The following is a 19133-nucleotide window of genomic DNA, read 5'->3' as shown; positions in this document are numbered from 1 at the left end:
AATGACAGAACTTGATGCCCATCGACAAGGAAGTCCAGCAAGTGACAAATGACAATATTATGGCACCTTCCCTTATTTTTTTGCATGATCACCCATCATGATAAAATTGACAACGCTGCACAGTCCGATTCCATTAAATCCACCTCCTTTGGACACAAATAATTTATAGGAATGTACTTGCCTCATCTAAACTCTTCTGTTTGCAGGGGAAAGAGAAGGTGAAGCCGAGAGGAAGACGTGCACCCTTCATGCCCATGTAGTCAAGGAAATCTGAGATGCAATGCACGATGTGATCGAACAGCTGTAAGTCGGAAGAAAGGGACATCCAATTATTATCAGGTTGAGGTTCACTGTCACACGCACCGGGGAAGTTTTCAGCAGGCCAATCAGCACGATTCCCTCCTGACCTTCACACATTCCTTTGTGTACTTCCTGAGTATTTTTTTTTAAATGAAACAAAGACAAAATTTAATTCAATTATTACTTCAGCAAAATGTTCTCCTGTTCCTCAGGGGAGTGGGAATCAGGAACTTCCTCCCCAGAGAGCAAAATAACGGCAAAGAGAGTCCTGTCACACGGAAGAACCTACAACATTCAATGGCAGAACCCTCACTGTCAATCACCTTGGGCAAGGGGGTTGGGGGTTGGGAGAGACGGGTTTACTCATGCCCAGAATCTGAAATGGAGTGGCCACTCACACATGTGGCTGCAAGAGCAAGTCAGAGGCTAGGAATCCTGTTGGGCCACGTTCTCTAGATGGGGAGTAACTCGCCTCCTAACTCCCCATCTGCAAGGCTCAGGTCAGGAACACAATGCTCCCCATTTGCCTGGATGAAGGCAGCTTCAACCACACTCAAGAAGATCCACACCAACATAGGACATGGGAGCCCACGTGACATTCACGCATCAGTAACCAACACTTGGTAGCTGCAGTTTTCCCCCTCTCCAGGATGAACTCACCAAGGTTTGTTTGTCAGCATCTTCCAAACCCACATCCTCTGTCAGCGAGAAGATTGAGGGGAGCAAAATAGCAACCTGAAAATTTCCTTCCAAGCCATGCGTCGTCCTGACCAGGAAGTGTGCCATCATTCCTTCACTCCCTCCCTGGCTCGACTCGCACCTCAAGGGCTGCAGGGGTTCAAGGAGTCAGCTCAATCCTCAAGGGTAATTAGGGATGGGCAATTCAAGGCTGTGAAGCTGACAGCCCTCGAATGAAGAATAAAGATATGTATTGAGTAGTTAGTTAGGAGGAGAGCACCAAAGGACAGCAAAAATTTAAGGAGAGGCCTTTCTGGCAGCAAGAAAGGACCTCTCCCTCACTGAAGCCATGGAGCTTAGATCCTGGTTCAGTTAATGGGATATTAATCCAGAATCTCAATACTCACAAAGGGGGATTAAAGAGAATGGTTTTTACATTTTAACATGGTGCTAGTTACTGGCAAAAGGACGATATCGTCGTACACATTGTACACGGTAAAATTCTTATTTGCTGCAGCAGGGCAGGTACGTGTAAAGAAGAAATATAACAGTAAACTAATGGAACAAAATTAATAGAGACAATTAGACAGATATAAAAATTCAGAGTATTCCTAATTGAAAAGAAAATGGGACTTGCATCAGTGGTTTTGGAGCAGTATTAAAGGGAGGATCGCTGTTGGAAAGAAAGTTCTTCTTAAACCTAAAAGTGCTGGACTTCAGGCTTCTGCCCAAAGGTAGCAGGGAGGAGTTGTGCCCAGGTCAATGGAGGTCCCTTACGATGCTGTCGGCCTGATTGAGGCAGCACTTCACCTCGATGTGTGCAATGGATAGCAGACCAGAGCCTGTGATGGATCTGGCTGGGTTTGCTACCCTCTGCAGCCTTCTGCGTTCCTGGGCAGCCAAAATCTGGAAAAAAAAAGCTGTGACTCAACCAGCCAGTGTTCTTTCCACAGTGCACCTGTAGGTTTTATTTTAAAAAAAATAATGGCACAGTAACAGGCCATTTCGGCCCACGAGTCCGTGCCACCCAATTTACACCCAATTAACCTACATCCCCTGGTATGTTTCAAACAGTGGGAGGAAACTGGAGCCCCCGGGGAAAACCCATGCAGGCACAGAGAGAATATACAAACTCCTTATAATCAGTGCAGGATTTGAACCCTGGTCCCGATCGCTGGCGCTGTAAAGGCGTTGTGCTAACCGCTGCGCCAACCGTGCTGCCCAGGTTGATGAGTCTCTGACGACATGCCAGGTCTCCTCATACTCCTTCAGAAGTAGATTATGAACTATAATTTGCTGTGTATCAGCCTAATAGAGGCAAACAGCTCTTTGCTTAAAGCTATGCACCATCCCCAATACCTGCTGCCAAAGCCTGCTGTGCACTTGGAAGACAGTAGCAAGTGGCTGGCGAGCCCCTTCACCGATATGTCGGCCCCTGAACAGGTTTCAATCCAGCATAAAGGGAGATACAAATAATGACCAATCAAACCATCAGCTACAGACCCATTCAGATACCCACGAATTGAGCCAACATCCGACAGAATGCAGCAAGGTTTCTGTTAATTGATAGCTAGCAAATATCTGTTATGTTTGATAAATTGATAAATTAAGGTAAATGGCACAATCTTTTGTTTTCCCAGGGTAGTGGAGTCTGAAACGAGAGAACTAGAGGGCATCGCATAGAGCAGAGTGGGAGAGATTTAAAAGGGATCTGAGGGGTGGTGGGTCCTATGGTGAGAGCTGCCAAAGGAAGCAGTGGAATTGGTGATAATTGTACGTTTCAACGGAACTTAAGACAGGTACCAGGAAGAGGGAGCGTTTAGAGGGGTATGGGTGGAACGCAGGCAATTGGGGCCAGCTTGGTCAGGATGGGCCGGAAGATCTGATTATGAGCCGTGCAACTCCTTGACTCAAATTGGAGAAGTGTGAATAGAGGGAGCATTGGCGGTGCCTCACCGATGACTGACTCGGGAAAAGAAAATTGGCTGCACATTTTGAGGGAAAGCAGCACAAGAGTCAGGGATCCATGCAGTGTGGACTGCCCATGTTGGCCAAAGTGCCTCACCTCCCTGCGTTTGGTCCACATCCCTCTCAACCCATCCTATCCCTGTGTCTGCCTTAACCACTTCCTCCGGCAGGCCGTTCCATACACCCATCACCCTCTGTGTAAAAAGGTAACCCCTCAGGTCCTTGTTAAATTCCCCCTCTCCCCCCCCTCATCTTAACCCCACGTCCTCTCATTACCGATACTCCTACTCTGGGCAAAAGACGATCTTCTCTTGAATTTGTACATCTTGATTAGATCACCCCTCCTCTTGCTACACTCCAAGGAATAAAGCCCTCATCTGCTCACCCTCTCCCTGTAGCTCACCACATATTACATAATAGCTGCATTTGTGATCCCTGAAATAGGACTCGCACATTTGCCTGTGGTTGAATCCATCCAACTGAGTATATATGGGTGTGCGGGGAGGGTTGAGGGAAGGAGTCTGACCACCCCTCACTCACCTTTCAACACACTTAGAACATTGTCACATCCCCTCCCGCCCCCCACCCCCCAACCTTCCGGGAAGCCTCCTACACAGCTGCTCCGTGCCTGCCACTTGCCTCCTTTCCCAGTGACGAGCGCAGTGCAGCCTCTCAGATGGGAACCACGTGAGCAAACACCTAGGGGTGAGGGACTCAGCAGGCCAGGTGGTCTCCGTGGAGAGAAATGGATGCTGCTTCACCCGCCGAGGCCCTTCTGCATCCCGTCGTCCCATCACTGTTGCAGCACGCGCTTTCCCTGGGGGACGCACCCGCCCAACTTTTCTTCACTGTCGACCAATTCCACAACTCCCTGGTGGGGTGGGTGGACCGGTTGAACTCGGGCTGTCTGGAGTGCACTTTATGCTTCAAAGCTGGATGAGAAACAACCTTTTAAGGCAACTGGTTTATCAACAAAAGTGCTCACCTCCTCCCCTGTTCCTTGCATGATCTCCAGTGGGATAGCGTAGATTTTGTTGTGCATTTCAACCGACCTCCTTTTGCCACTCCTGATTTTTACAAGAAGAACACGGAAGTTGGTTCCTCCCAGATCAAGGGCCACAAAATCCCCATATTCTGTCAACACATTTAGAAGGAATTTAACACATTTTTTGACGCTCAGTTCACAACGCACGATTCAGGATGCAAGGGGGAGAAAAAGAGAGTGAAGAGTTGCAGAGCTGTGAGGTAATTGTTGCTGCTCCACACAACCCTGGATAGACCGCACCTGGGAGTATTGTGTTCAGTTCAGGTCACCTCATTACAGGAAGAGTGGATACTCTGGAGAGGGGCACATAGGAGATCTACCATCATGTCGTCTGGATTGTAGAGCAGGTCGTGTGAAGCAAGGTTGATAGAGCCAAGGGTCTTCTCATTGGACGGACGATGGGTAAGGTGACTTAATAGAGGTGTATAACGTTATGAGGGGCACAGGTTGGGTGGAGGGGAGGGGGGCGTTAGGGTAACCGCGGGGAGGGGCATCAGGGTAACCGTGGGGGGGGTACACAATCCGACACTTGAAGACTCACTTAGCGGGGGGTGGGGGGGTGGAGGCGGGTGTGATACCTGCCATGAACCTCCTCCGTGCGCTGCTGTCACACTTCCCCTCCTGCCGACATCACAGACAAACGCGTGAAGACTTGTGATGCTGGTGCTGCAGGTGGGGAGGGGGGGGGGTTGGGGTACAATGACTGCTTTTTACCAGGAGGGAATGCCCAAGAACGCTCCCCTCCCCCACCTGGTGTCAGCCGTGACCAGAGGACATCAGTTTAAGGCGAGTAGAGGAACATTTATGGGAGATGTCGGGGGTGAGTATTCTACTCAGTGTGGTGAGGGCATGGAATGCATTGCCGGGGTGGAGGCTGGGACAACAGGGAAATGGGCGATTCAGCCCAAGGAACAGGGACTTTTGGATGAAGTTGAAACTCAAAGGAAAGAAGGGAGTGGGTGAAATAAAACAAGGTGACTGGCTGTTGCTCTTTTCCTTCTGATTATTTTTTATGTTTAAAAGAAATGGGAACAATTCCTTAAAAACAGGACGGCTGATCACGTGAAATCATGCTGGCACACTCGTATACATACAAGTCGACACCCAGTTTTCAGAAAAGTTCCTTACAGAACGGTTAGTGTAGAAGTTAGCACAGCATAATTAGGAAACCAGCGACCCAAGTCTGAATCTGCCACTGTCCTGTATGTTTTCCTCCAAGCGCTCCTGTTTCCTCACATAATCCGAAGAATGTTTAGGGTTTGTAGGATAACTGGTCACATGTTACCACATCCCACCCTGGTCATTCTCTACCCACCCCATCCCCCACCACTTCTGTCAGACAAAGCCTCCAGATTCAAGGTCAGTTTCTATCCTGCTGGTTATGAAACAGTTTACAGGAGGCAAACTTCATTGTGTGGAACAGTAGTTGCAAAGCATCTGACTGGAAGGATTACCAAAATAGCCAAGAATATCACTGGGGTCTTCCTTTCCTTTCCTGACGACTTTCTTCGGCAACGTTGCTTAAATCGGGTTCAAAGAGTTATCGAAGACCCTTTCCATCCAGTACACAGAATCTTTCAGTATCTTTCACCCAATACCATCTAGGACAGCAGTTTCTAAAACTCACATCCCACTTTAAGTCATCCCCATGCCATCAGTGCCCTGTGATTAGTAAGGGATTGCTTAAGGGGGTATGTGAGTGGGAAGGGAAGGTTGAGAATCACTGCTCTAGACCCAACTGTTACTGAAATATTTTGCTTGAGAAAACTTGTCATTGGCCCATTTCCTTTGGAGTTATGAAACCATACACATAACGAGTCAATTAGGGACAATTAAAACAGTGGTTTTCAACCTTTTTCTTTCCACCAACCAATCACCTTAAGCAATCCCTTACTAATCACAGAGCATAGGGAATAGTTAAAGTGGTAGGTGAATGGTAGGTGAGAACCACTGATTTACTTGTTCCTATTGCACATCCTGTTGCACGAGTTGACTAGCCTGGATAGCACACAAAAAATGTGTTTTTTTACTGTATCTCAGCACACAAGACGATGAAACAATTTAATTCAATCTAGTGGCTCCTGTGATTCGCTCTCGACGCCTGGTTGGACAAATGAGCCCGGCGTGGAGATTTCAGCAAAGTGTCGAAAGTAGGTTCAAAATCAAGCTTCTTCCTGGAGGAGGGAGACTACATCTGGTATAAACTTGCAAGGACTCTTATGTTCACATCTCTAGGGTCACTGGAGCAGAAGACGTGAGGGTGGGAATATCTCCAGGATGTTACAGCAGTTTCAAAGATAAAATAGGCGTTAATGGCCAGATTGATTGATATGACTTTCCTGGTAACACATTGGAGTAGATTTTTCTCTTTACCTACTCAGCCATAAACAAATAGTGAGAACAAGACACAGAAGACTCCTTAGGCATAGAGCTCATTTCACAGGTAATTTAACATAGATATTTATCCAGGAGTTTAACAGGTGGCACGGTGCTCAGCCTGTACTGAAGCCAGCACCGAGAGTCGTGTTTACTGGATAACTCAGTACCTGTCCCATCTGGGGTGCTGCGTACAAAGGTTGGCAGCATTTTCACCGAGGCAGTGTCGTGGGTTTTCTTCTGCAAGCCCAGTTCAATCTCCTGCCTCATCCTCCTCTTCACCTCGCACAGCTGCTCTTGCGTGAGCGTGAACGACGCCAAGGTTGTGTCCATCTCCTTCCGCTGCGACACGAGCCTCTCCGCCACAGCAGTCACCATGGCGGCCCCCTTTCCGCTGCCACTCTCCGAGAGAAGAAAGCGGACCTCACAGTCGGGGACCAGACGCCTCACTGTCTTCTGCAGACGCCTGGCAAACCTGCAAGAGACAACGAAACACAGGAATTACCCAGACACGCAGGGGACAGTTTCACGGGATCAGCGCATGGAGCAGCACGAGAGTAATGCCATGCAGCGTAGGTTCTAGCCTCAGGTCCTGAAGTGCGCTGCCTGCCTCTTAGAAATGGTGGCCACTGTGCGAGGTAGCCGTGGGGCTTGATTGGTGAGTGAAAGCTTGCACAGTTTACCAGCATTTCCCAGGGTGCATCACCACATAGGATGGGGGGGCTGCTCTGCCTGGGACCATTGCAGAGGTGAAGGAATGCGGCTCACAAAATTGCACAAATTCTCCCCCCCCCCACCCCGTCGATTCAACCTGTAACTTCTGCTGGCTTGAAAAAGCAGCCAATGCATGAAAAGACTCATCCCCGGCCACACTCTCTTCACCGCCCCCTCCCTCCTTGTCCGGAAGAAGATACATGAGTATGAGGCCATGAACCTTTAGAGTCAGGGACGGTTTCTTTCTCGCTTTTATCAGGCTCTTAAATGAACCCCATGCAGGTAAAAATAATATTGGCTTTTCTCCGAACCAACTGTTCTCTGTCTGTAATTCTTCACTGTGGTGTGGTACTATGTATGAGTGAACTAGCTGGGTTGCATACAAAACAACCTCTATCACTGTATTTTGGTACAGGTACCAATAAACGTATTTTTGTTTAAATTTAAATATTATAGCCTTTGGCCCATGAGTTCTAATTTACACCCAAATGACCTGCAACCCCGGTATGTTTCGAACCGTGGGAGGAAACCATGGCACCTGGGAAAAACCCACACAGACAGACACAGGGAGAACATCCAAACTCCTAGTGTGGTATTCGAACCCCAGCCCCGGTCGCTGGCCATGTAAGATCGTTGCGCTAACTGCTACGCCAACTGTGCCGCGCCACTTGAACTTGATTTGTAGACGAATTACCAGAGAGGGTTCATTATACGGCAACACTAACTCAGTCAAGGACTTGGCATCTTGTCGAGTACAGCTCCACTGTGTAGTCCGGCAGGTAGTTCCTCGCTCAACAACCAGTCGTCATTCCTATCCTAGAGGTCCCAGTGGATATTTCCAGAACTAAAGTGATGTGCCAGGTTGGCATTTCAGGGCACCAGGAATATTTTGCTCATCTGGACTCTCACTGCAAACTATACTCATGCCCAAGGTCTTGACACAAAAGAATGTGGGGGAGGGGGGGGGGGAAATATTCCTCATCGAGATATAACAGTCCAGGATTCAGAGGCTTGTGACTTGGGCTGCGTGGCACCAAGTAACAAGGGGGGGCGGAAAATCGGGGTCCATATCTTGATGTGATGGAGGAGCAGAGGGATCACGCATAGAGGGATGAGGGGAAATCAATGGGGCAAAATCAGGACCAGTGCCTTGGTAAATAGTAATGATAGGCTGGGCAGGAGTGGGCCTTGGGGTGGGGGGGAGCGTGGGGGAACGTTGGGTGTTGGTGGGGGTGGGGTGTAGGAGCTGGGGTCTGGGCTTCAGGGTAACTGGGGTCAGGTTGGCGATCAGGGCGCATGGAAACAGGTTGTTCCATTGGATGAAAGGTACACAGAACAGAAAAACAGAACAGCACAGGAACAGGCCCTTTGGCCCTCAATATCCACAGCGAATATGATGCCCCACTTAAACTAAAACTCTGCTGTTTGCACGTGATGTCTCCCTCTATTCCTGCATATCCATGTGTCTGTCTAGAAGCTTGTAAACACCACAGAACATAGAACACTACAGTACAGTAAAGGTCTTTCGGCCCTCAATATTGTCCCGACCTATAGATTCCTACTAAAAAGAAATCTTTCCTACCTCGTACCCTCTTCCATCCATGTGCCTGACTAAGAGTCTCTTCAATGGCCCGAATGTTTTGGCATCCACCACCATCCTTGGTAAGGCATTCTTGGCACTCTCAACTCTCCGTGTAAAAAAACGTCTCCCCTAAACTTCCCTCCTTTCACTTTGTACCGATGTCCTCTAGTGTTTGCTACTCCCGCCCTGGGAAAAAGGCCGTCCACCCTATCTATGGCTCTCATAATCCTGTAGACCTCTATCAAGTCTCCTCGCATCCATCTTCATTTCAGAGAGAAAAGTCCCAGCTCTGCTAACTTGCCTCATAAGACTTATTTTCCAATCCAGACAACATCCTGGTAAATCTCCTCTCCATAGCTTCCACATCCTTCCTTTAATGAGGTGATCAGAACTGAACACAATACTCCGAGTGGTCTCACCAGAGATTTGTAGAGTTGCAACATGAACTCTCGACTCTTGAACTCAATCCCCCTATTAATGAAGCCCAACATTCCATCAGCCTTCTTAATTATCCTATCGACCTGCAAGGCAACCTTGAGAGATGTATGAATTTGGACCCCAGGTTCCCTCTGTTCTTCCACACTGGTAAGCATCTGACTATTAACCCTGTACTTAACCTTCTGGTTTGACTTTCCAAAATGCATCACCTCACACTTATCTGGGTTGAACTCCATTTGCCACTTTTTAGCCCAACTCTGCATCCTGTTTATATCCTTTTGTAAACTACTACAACCTTCAGCATCATCCACAACTCCTCCAAACTAACTGACCCATTCATCTACTTCATCAATTCTTCATTGATAAAAATCACAAAGAGCAGGGGTCCCAGAACAGATCCCAGCGGAACTCCACTCGTCATCGACCTCCAGGCAGAATGCTTTCCATCCACTACTACTCTCTGCTTTCTGAATTCACACAGTCAAAAGTTCCATGGATCCCTTGCCTTATTTGAATTGAATGATTTGATGAGATTACAGAAGTAATTGAAGGTGGTGTAGTTTTCTTTCGTAACCGCTCAAAGAATTCCATTAGCTTCGTGAGGCACGACCTTCCCCTCACAAAGCCATGCTGACCATCCCTTAGAAGACTGTACCTCTCCAAATGCTCATAAATCCTGTCCTTAAGAATCCTCTCCAATAGTTTCCCCACCACTGACATCAGACTCACCTATCTATAATTCCCAGGATTCTCCCTATTATCTTTTTTTTTTAAACAAGGGAACCACATTTGCCATTCTGCAATCCTCCGACACCTCCCCTGTGGTCAAGGAGGACTCAAAGATCATTGCCAATGCCCTAGAAATCTCTTCCCTCCCTTCCCACAGAAACCTGAGATACAGTATATGTTGTCCGGCCCCAGGGACATCAATCTTAATGCTTTTAAGAAGATGCAGCACTTCCTCTTTCCTAATCTCAACATTGTCAGCACATAAGCCTGTTCTATTCTGACCTCAGCTTGACTGAGGCCCTTTTCTCTGGTGAATACTAAAGCAAAGTATTCATTTAGGACCTCCCAACCTCCTCCACCTCCAGGCACATGTTGCCTCTGTGGTGAACCACTGTAATGTATAATTATCTGGTCAAAGATGCCTATTGGGGGGGGGGGGGGGGTCGTGGTTGGAGATGTGAAAATACGCCTCTCCCGGCAGAATTAATTAAAACCCAAATAGAAACATTGAGACTTATTTTAAACTTCTACAATCGCTACGAAGAAATCAAAGGCTCAAACTGCGAAGAAAATGACTTTTAAAGAGGTCAGTATGACTGAAGAAACGGGGTCTACCTTACTGATCAAGCCTGCTGACTTGCTTCCTCTCTCTCCAAGATCAACGGGACAAACGATGGCTAAAGTAAATGAAACTCCAGCACTACTTCCCCGGTGAGCCGACGAAGATGGCGCTGGAGTTCAGCAAAGAGTTTTTGAATTGCTGTTACAGGAACAACCAGCCACGCAGAAACCTTGTGCATGCACACTACTGAATTGACATCTCCGCATCAAATAACAGAGCCAGCGAAGCCCATGTCTACTTGTGTTGCTAGTCAGACTAGGTCTAAGCAAACGGCTCGGGGAAAAGTACAATAGATTGCAACGTTACCTGAAGAAGAGGAAGAAATAAGATCAGAAGAATTGGAGGGAGCAGAATTAATATATTATGGAAGGCATGGAAGAAGGCAAATTTCAAACTGCATCTCAAACTCAGCTTAACTCTCTATGCTTTCACAACAAATTAAAGCATTGCCTACTCAAATAAATCAGCAATATGTTTCTATAAAAACTGAATATCTTAACGATAAAATGAGTTCTATTACAGTTGATGTGGCAAAATATGCTAAAACTGTGGATAAAGTTAAAGCTAAAATTCAGAAGACTGAAGAAGGTATTCAGGATCATCATCTTGATGTGCAACAGTATAAGGATACAGTTAATAAAATGGAAGATTCTTTTACAGTTCAAAGGAAAGAACTTTCACAGAAAATTGATGTACTGGAAAATCATAGTCGTAGAAATAATGTTAAAATTGTAGGTCTGCCTGAAGATTGTGAAGGTCTTAATTCAGTACAGTTTCTTCAAAAATGGATTCCTGAAATTTTGGATCCTGAAAATTTTCTGAATGAATTGGAATTGGATAGAACTCAGAGCCATTGGAAATAAACCATTTCCAGGACAAACGCCACGCTCTATCTTAATCAGATGTCTGCATTATCAAGACAAAGAAATGATATTAAGATTGACAGTGCAAAATGCTAGAAAACAACAATGAATGGGAATAATAGAATATTTTTCTACACAGATTTGAGTATACCTATTGTTAAGACAAGGGTAGAATTTAATCCTGCCAATTCTATTTTGTGGAAAAAAGGACATAAATTTGCTTTTCGATTCCCAGATGAAATTAAAGTTTTTTTGGGAGAAAATCAATCACGATTTTTTCCTGATGAGGATGAAGCCTTGGAGTTTGCTAATTCATTGCCTGATAATAAACAAGGTGCTACTCAAAGTTGTCCTTTTCAACAACCCAGATCGAGTCAAGGTAACCTCTGGGATAGATCTCAGCCACTGGAGTGCAAGGAATCGATTGAGATTGATGATGATCGAGTAAACAAAGATCTCGAAAAAGCTTACCATACTTGATGGAATAGTGTACATGCTTTTTATAATTTGTCCTCTCCTTCCGCAGCCACATACCACTTAGTGGCGAAGGCCCCTTCCCATATAATAGAGGGGAGTTGTACTGGTTTATATATATATATATATATATATCAGTACTTTTCTTTTGGGAGGGTTTTTTTCTTCCTTTTTTTTTAGGGGTTTCTGGCTTTCTCTTTCCAGGAGATGTTATTCATTTTTAGAAACTGCCGCAGAGCTGGGTTACGCCGGGATAAGTGGCAAGCGTTATTTACTTTTAAATTTATAATATGGCAGTAAATAATTTAAACTTTGTAACTTATAATGTGAATGGACTCAATAATTCAGTCAAGAGAAAAAAGATTTGAGCTTATATTAAAAAAAGTGAAAGTTGATATTTTTTTAACAAGAGACTCGCTTAATTGAAAAAGACCACCAAAAATTAAAAAGAGTTACAAAATAAAAGTGTGACTATTGGCTAGGCTCCTGTATAAAGGTGACCGTTCTAAAGCCCCCTGCAACTCAGTGCAGGACAGTCGAACAGTAGGGATACACAATGTTCTCAAGTGAATCAAAGCCTATTAACTTCTCCACAATAGTCTCCTGAATGATTGATGGGGCATCAATTTAATTCACGAAGTTTTCTACAATAGAGCAGATCCTCAAACCAGAAAAACTGGAAATCGACCCTCAATCACCTGAGGCATCTACCAGCTTTGAACCCTGGCTGCGCTGTTTTGCATCATTCCTGCCGACCTCCTTTACCATCGTGCGATCAGAGACCAACAAACTGCAAGTGCTGCACTCCTGGGTCAGCACCCTGGTGTACTCCATGATCAGGGATACTGCATCGTATCAGGAGGCCATGGACACCCTGAAAGGTCAATACTTGTGTAAGATCAACATTGTCTATGCTAGACACCTTCTAGTGACTCGAAAACAACCCAGTAAGTCAAATGGCGAATATCTCTGGGCCCTGTGAGCACTCGGCAGGGCCTGTGAATGCAAAGCCTTCTTCGCCGCAGAATATACAGATGACTTGATCTGGGACGCCTACGTCACGGGCATCAGGTCAAATTACATATGACAGAGACTTTTGGACGAAGGGGAACTCAGTCTATGGAGAGCAGTCGAGCTGGAAGTGGCTCTCAAGGCCTGCTTGACTAACAATGCGGCCATTTCATGGTCACCCAGGTCGCAGCCATCCTGGGACACTTTACCACCCCTCCATAATAGTATTGCTTCGTGAAACCCTCCTGACGCTCTTGATCAACTCTGGTAATGACCCGACCACAGCTACGGTGTTCTGGGAACCCCCAAAGTGCTACTTCTGTGGCAAACATCAGAGGAAACGCTGTCCAGTGAATAATTCAATCAAAGGAGGGCCACTTCGCCAAAGTGTGTGTCCAAACCCCTTCCTAGCAGTGCCGCGTGCGGATCGTGGGGGCCGTCTTCTGCAACACCGCCATCACCAGGCCAGCAGTACAATGTGCGATCCATGGGAGCCGCCATCTTGGACACCACCTTCAGGACCCAGCTGCACCATGTGCGGACCATGGAGGCTGCCCCCAGATCCGGAAACACCGTGTTCGGGCTCTTGGGACCGCCATCTTGGACGCTGCCACCTTCTACTGCGGTGATGTGCAGCAATCCGACCCTAGTCTCCATCACCATCAACAAGGACAGTCCACACCAACTCGCCAGGTCGATGATGGTCTTCAAGGTAAACAGCCATGTGACGAGTTGCTTGTTTGATAGCGGGAGCACAGAGAGTTTTATATATCTGGACAGTGTGGAACCTCTCCCTCACAGTAACTGCCAGTGAACCAGAAGGTCACTTACAGCGGACGGTGCAGGGTATATGACAACTTTAGACTGATGGGAATGCCGCAGCTCTGCACTGCTGTACTGTTGGGGCTTGATTTTCAATGTCACCTTAAACACCCCTCACCATTCATAACCAACAATTCGATAGCCAACCCCCCACCGTACACATCCACCAACCTAACCTCTCACCATGCAAGACTTGCAGGCTCTCCACATTTAAGGTCCCCACTCCGTCGCTATTTACCAACCTCACCCCTGATCGCAAACCCGTCACCACTAAAAGGAGATGGTACAGCTCCGGAGACAGGGCCTTCATCCCGGCGGAGGTACAGCACCAGCGCAGGTAGTGCGAAACAGGGAAAAGAATAGAATGGTCGTCAATTACAGTCAAATCATCAATAGATACTCTCAATTGGATGCATACCCCCTTCTGCGAATCGCCAATGTGGTCAACCAATTTGCCAAGTATCGGGTCTTCTTGACCATCGACCTAAATTCAGCACCTCAACAGCTACCCATCTCCCCAGAGCACCGCCAGTATACGGCATTCAAGGCAGATGGCCACCTCTACCACTTCCTGTGGGTCCCCTTTGGTGACATGAATGGCATCTCGGTCTTCCGGTGGGAGATGGACCATATGGTGGATCAGTCACCATCTGTGGGCATGACCTGCAGGACCATGATGCCAATCTCCAGAGATTTCTCGAGACAGCCAAGCTCTTTAATCTGACATAAAACAAGGCCAAGTCCATGTTCCGCACAACTCACCTAGCCATCCTTGACTGTGTCGTGGAGAATGGTGTCATTGACTCGGACCCAGACTGCATGCGATCACTCCTGGAGCTTCCCCTCCCACACAGCCTCAAGGCCCTGAAAAGGTGCCTTGGGTTTTTCTCCTATTGTGCTCAGTGGGTCCCCAATTATGCGGACAAGGCCCGCGCCCTTATCAAAATTATGTCCTTCCCCCTGGCAGAGGAGGCTCATGTAGCCTTCGACCACATCAAGTCCGACATTGCCAAGGCCACGATGCATGCTGTGGAAGAATCCACCCCATTTCAGGTAGAAAACTGCGTGTAAGACTTCACCCTAGCAGCCACCCTTAACCAGGCTGGTAGGCCCGTCACATTCTTCTCACGCACCCTGCAGGGCCCCAAGATTAGACACTCCTCAGTCAAAAAAGAGGCCCAAGCCATTATTTTTGTCGAGGCAGTGCGGCACTGCCTCCATTACCTGGCCGGTAAGAGATTCACCTTACTGACCGATCAACACACTGTCTCGTTCATGTTCAATGGGGCAAAATCAAAAATGATAAAATACTGCGGTGGAGAATAGAATTATTTACCTATAACTATGACATCCTGTCCCAGCCGGGGAAACTTAAGGAGCCACCAGATGCCCTGTCCCGTGGGACTTGTGCCAGAGCCCAGATCGACCTACTGTAAAACCGACATAATGATCTCTGTCACCCCGGAGTCGCCAGGTTCTTTCACTTCGTCAAAACACACAACTTGCCGTACTCCATCGACGAGATCAGGACCATGACAAAGAACTGCCAGGTCTGTGCTGAGTGCAAACCGCACTTGTACCGGCCAGACAGGGCACAACTTATTCAAGCCACTCCTCCCTTCGAGCAACCCAGTATTGACTTTAAAGGATCCTGCCCTCCAGTTTCTTATCATCATCGACGAATATTCTCGTTTTCCATTTGCCATCCCCTGCTCGGACATGACCGCTGCCCCAGTTATCAAAGCCCTGCGCAGCCTCTTCACTCTATTTGGGTTCCCCAATTATATCCACATTGACCGGGGGCCTTCCTTTATCAGTGACAAGCTGCGCCTGTACCTGTTCCCCAGGGGTATTGTCATGAGCAGGACCACTAGTTTCAACCCCCAGGGTAACAGGCAAGTGGAGAGGGAGAATGCTACCGTCTGAAAGACAGTCCTAGGGCCTTACAGTCTCCCGCTGGCTGGAGGTTCTCCTGGAGGCCCTCCATTCTATCAGGTCCCTGCTGTGCACCGCCACTAATGCTAACCACATTGATACATGTTTTCCTTCCCCAGGAAATCTGAGACAGGGACCACACTACTGGCCTGGCTGACGTCCCCAGGGCCCATCCTGCTCTGGAGATGTGAGGAACCATAAGTCTGACCCATTGGTCGAAAGGGTCCACATCCTCCAGTATGCCTACATGGCATATCCAGATGGACATGAGGATACCATTTCCAACAGGGACTTTGCTCCCTCAGGGGCCCTGGAGACCGCTGCTAATCACCCCACGCCCTCCTCACCGTTGAACCTGACCTCTGAAAGCCTGACTCCACCCGAGGGAGGGTACACCAGGCACGGCTCTCACCCACCAACACAATATTGATGAATACGAACAGATTCCCGAGACCGTTCAGGACCCTGCTGCTGCACTGCAGCCGCAAACGATTCTACGACGGTCCCAGCAAACAACCAGATCACCTGATATGCTGAACTTATGGCTTTCAAATTGTAAACGTGTAACTTTGTAAGTTCCCCTTCACCCCACGGGACTCTTTTTAAAAACAAAGGGTGAATATGGTAAACCACTGTAATGTATAATTATCAACTATTGGCCGGTTGTACCTGTGGCCCCTCCCTACAGGATCCTGTATAAAGGTGGCCATTTTACAGCTCCCTGCCACTCCATATAGGACAGTCGCACAGTAGGGATATGCAATGTTCTCAAGTGAATTAAAGTCTATGGGTTTCTCCACAATAGTCTCCTGAGTGAGTGATGGGGCATCAGCCTCCTTTATCCTTTAGCGGCCCCAACTTCACTTTCGTCATCCTTCTGTTCTTCACAAACACTATAGAATGCCTTAGGGTTTTCTTTAATCCTACTTGCCAAGGCCTTCTCATGCCCCCTTCTATCACTCCAAAGTCCTTCCTTATGTTCCTTCCTGGCTACCTTATAATTCTCACGTTTTTTGCTTTCTCAATCTAACGTACGTTTCCTTCTAACTGCTTCACCCATTTTGTCAACCACATTTCCCTTTTCCCTGTCTCTCTGGCACAAACCTATCCAGAACCCAGCACAATCGGTCCCTAAAGTTATGTGCTTTCTCCAGTTCCCAATTTACTCTCCCTGGTTCCTGCCTCATCTCATCGCAATCATCCCTTCCCCAATTAAACACTTTACTATGTCCTTTTCTCTTGCATTAGTTTTACATCTGTTTCCACCACAACCACTGACAGGCCTTTCAAAGCACCTACCACCCTCAGGTTAACAAACGTGCCCCACACGTCTCCTTACAACACCCTCCCACCTTAATTAAAAACACATTCTCGAGAATATGACAGCCTTACTCCGGGAGAAAGATTCGGACTGTCTACCATATCGATGCCTCTTGTAAGGGGCATAGCCTCCACCGCTCCTGTGAAAGCCCAGATTTATCCAACCTCTCCCCATAACTCACACCGTCTAATCCAGGCAACATTCTGGAAAGTCCCTTCCGTGCCCTTTCTACAGACTTACTTGCTAGGGGTCCCAGACTGGGGCTGCTGGGAAGACGAGGGTGTCCCGGGAGTGTCCAATGATGGTCGCTTCTGGGACATGATCCAGTTGCCTTGCAATACTGAAAAGGAAGTCACATCAGAGGCGCAAGAGTGACGCAAACCTGGATGTGCCTGGTTGAATATCTGGAAGGATGTGCAACAATCTAGAAACTGTCCATTCTGGTCTCCAGAAAAGCAAACTGAATTTAAGGAGTAAAATTTCTAGACACATGCAAGATAGTCATGAGTTAAAATTCACCTTTTACTATGGTATTTTATTTGAGGATAGAGAGAGAATCCCTATCACACACTTTAGATTAAACAATAAGCAATATTTCACTCCCACACCTATTAAAGCATCAAAACATAAGTTCTCATTTCAGTTTATATCAGAATAAACTTTTTCTCTTCAATGTAGATGATCAGTTTTTGAAAATATGGAGTCAAATGGTGATTTGTTTAAACTGATGTGCTTTTATTTAATAAAAGGCAGAGAAATTAAAAATGAGAAATTCCTCGGAGAGAAGCAGCAAGCCAGGGGAGGAGGGATGGTTGGGTGAATAGAGAGGGAAGGGGGTGAAGAGGTGACGGAGGGAAGGGAAGGGAGGGTAGAGAAGGGAGGGGGAGAACAGGATAGCAGGATAACAGAAACTGAAAAAGTTGATGTTAATTCCTTCTGTTTTTCAGGTTTTTTTTTAAATATGTGCTCACTTTGTGTTAAACTACCCAGCTGTTTAAATCCTTAGATCCTTAATCCTTGATATTCAACCCTTTATAAAATGTAGGGAGTCAAGAATCAGATAATTTTTTTTAAATTTCAAGGTACAGCACAGTAACGGGCCCTTCCGGCCCACAAACCCATGCCATCTGAATACACTAATCAACCTGCAAACCTTGTACGTCTTTGGAGGATGGAGGAAACCCACATGGACACATGGAGAACATGCGGATTTTAACCTGGGTCGCTGGGTGGTGCTAACCTCTACACTAACCATGGCGTCCTCCATGAAACAATTGGGATGCACGTCTTTACTCAAAGACTGAAGAACCTTTTGAAATTCTGCACTCCAGCGAACACTTGATGCTCAGCCAACAAGCACCATCAATGCTGGTATAAATGGATTTTTCTGCCCCAAGGAGGAACAAAAGAGTGGTGGGGGGGGGAAAAGGAAAGAGGAACCAGGGATAATAGACAGTGGGGTAGTTCTGGGGAATGTGGCAGCCTCACTTCTACGGTCTGTATTCTAACACGAGCTCATTCACACTAATAAATTCGACTGAAAAATGTTGAAGCTGTTGAGTTCTATGATGAAACCTTCACCAAACAGACCAATCTGTTTTCACTCCTAGAGAACCTAATGTCGTTTGGATCACCCACTCTATAAAACTGACACTATTTCACTTGTAAACGAAGGATAAAATTACTTTTAATTTAGAGATCCAGCACAGTTACAGACCCTTCCAGCCCAAGCCACCCAAATACACCCACGCAACCAATTTCAAAGGTGATTATTCAAATCTGTGAAGGATTGTCCCTCTTACACTGCCATGATTTCTGGTTTCGACCTGTGCAGTTGCACAGGATCACATCAATGTTTAATGTGGTTGTTATAGAGTCAGGATAATGTGAACTAATTTGTAACTGCCTAAGAATACACAGTAGTAACTATAGTTCTCCACTGTGGGGCGTACATGGGAGTGTGTGAACAGTTTTTCCTGAGATGGTAGAAGTCATCGGTAAGTAAAGTCTCTTCTGCTATTTGAATCTTGCATCTCTAAGTTATTTAAGAAGTCTCCCAAGTAACACGGAGACGTAATACTCTTCCTTCGAATCAGTGCAGAGGGACTGCAGCAGCCCCTCTCACAGATGGAACCTTACTCTGTTCAGGACAGCATTTAACCCACGCACCTTTCCTATATGGCTTTGGCCACATTCCCATTTTGCAAGTGCATCAAGATAAAGGTTCCTGATTGCTTTCTGGGATTTGAGCTGTA

At 46.8% G+C, this 19133-nt stretch overlaps 1 protein-coding gene across 2 annotated transcripts in view; it reads right to left on the bottom strand.

Moving 5' to 3' along the window:
• hk1 (hexokinase 1) overlaps window positions 1–19133 on the bottom strand; it is a 107293-nt gene that overhangs the window by 38020 nt on the left and 50140 nt on the right. For both annotated transcript variants that reach the window (XM_069900857.1, XM_069900858.1), the window contains exons 10-12: window positions 6538–6842; window positions 3932–4080; window positions 182–301 (exon numbers count right to left, since the gene is read on the bottom strand). In XM_069900857.1, coding sequence (XP_069756958.1) covers window positions 182–301; window positions 3932–4080; window positions 6538–6842 — 574 coding nt within the window. The remainder of the gene's footprint in view (window positions 1–181; window positions 302–3931; window positions 4081–6537; window positions 6843–19133) is intronic.

Source organism: Narcine bancroftii, chromosome 10, assembly GCF_036971445.1.
Source record: "Narcine bancroftii isolate sNarBan1 chromosome 10, sNarBan1.hap1, whole genome shotgun sequence".
NCBI lineage: Eukaryota > Metazoa > Chordata > Chondrichthyes > Torpediniformes > Narcinidae > Narcine > Narcine bancroftii.
Note: the sequence above shows the minus strand (reverse complement) of the source record. Positions and strands in the feature narration are given on the sequence as shown.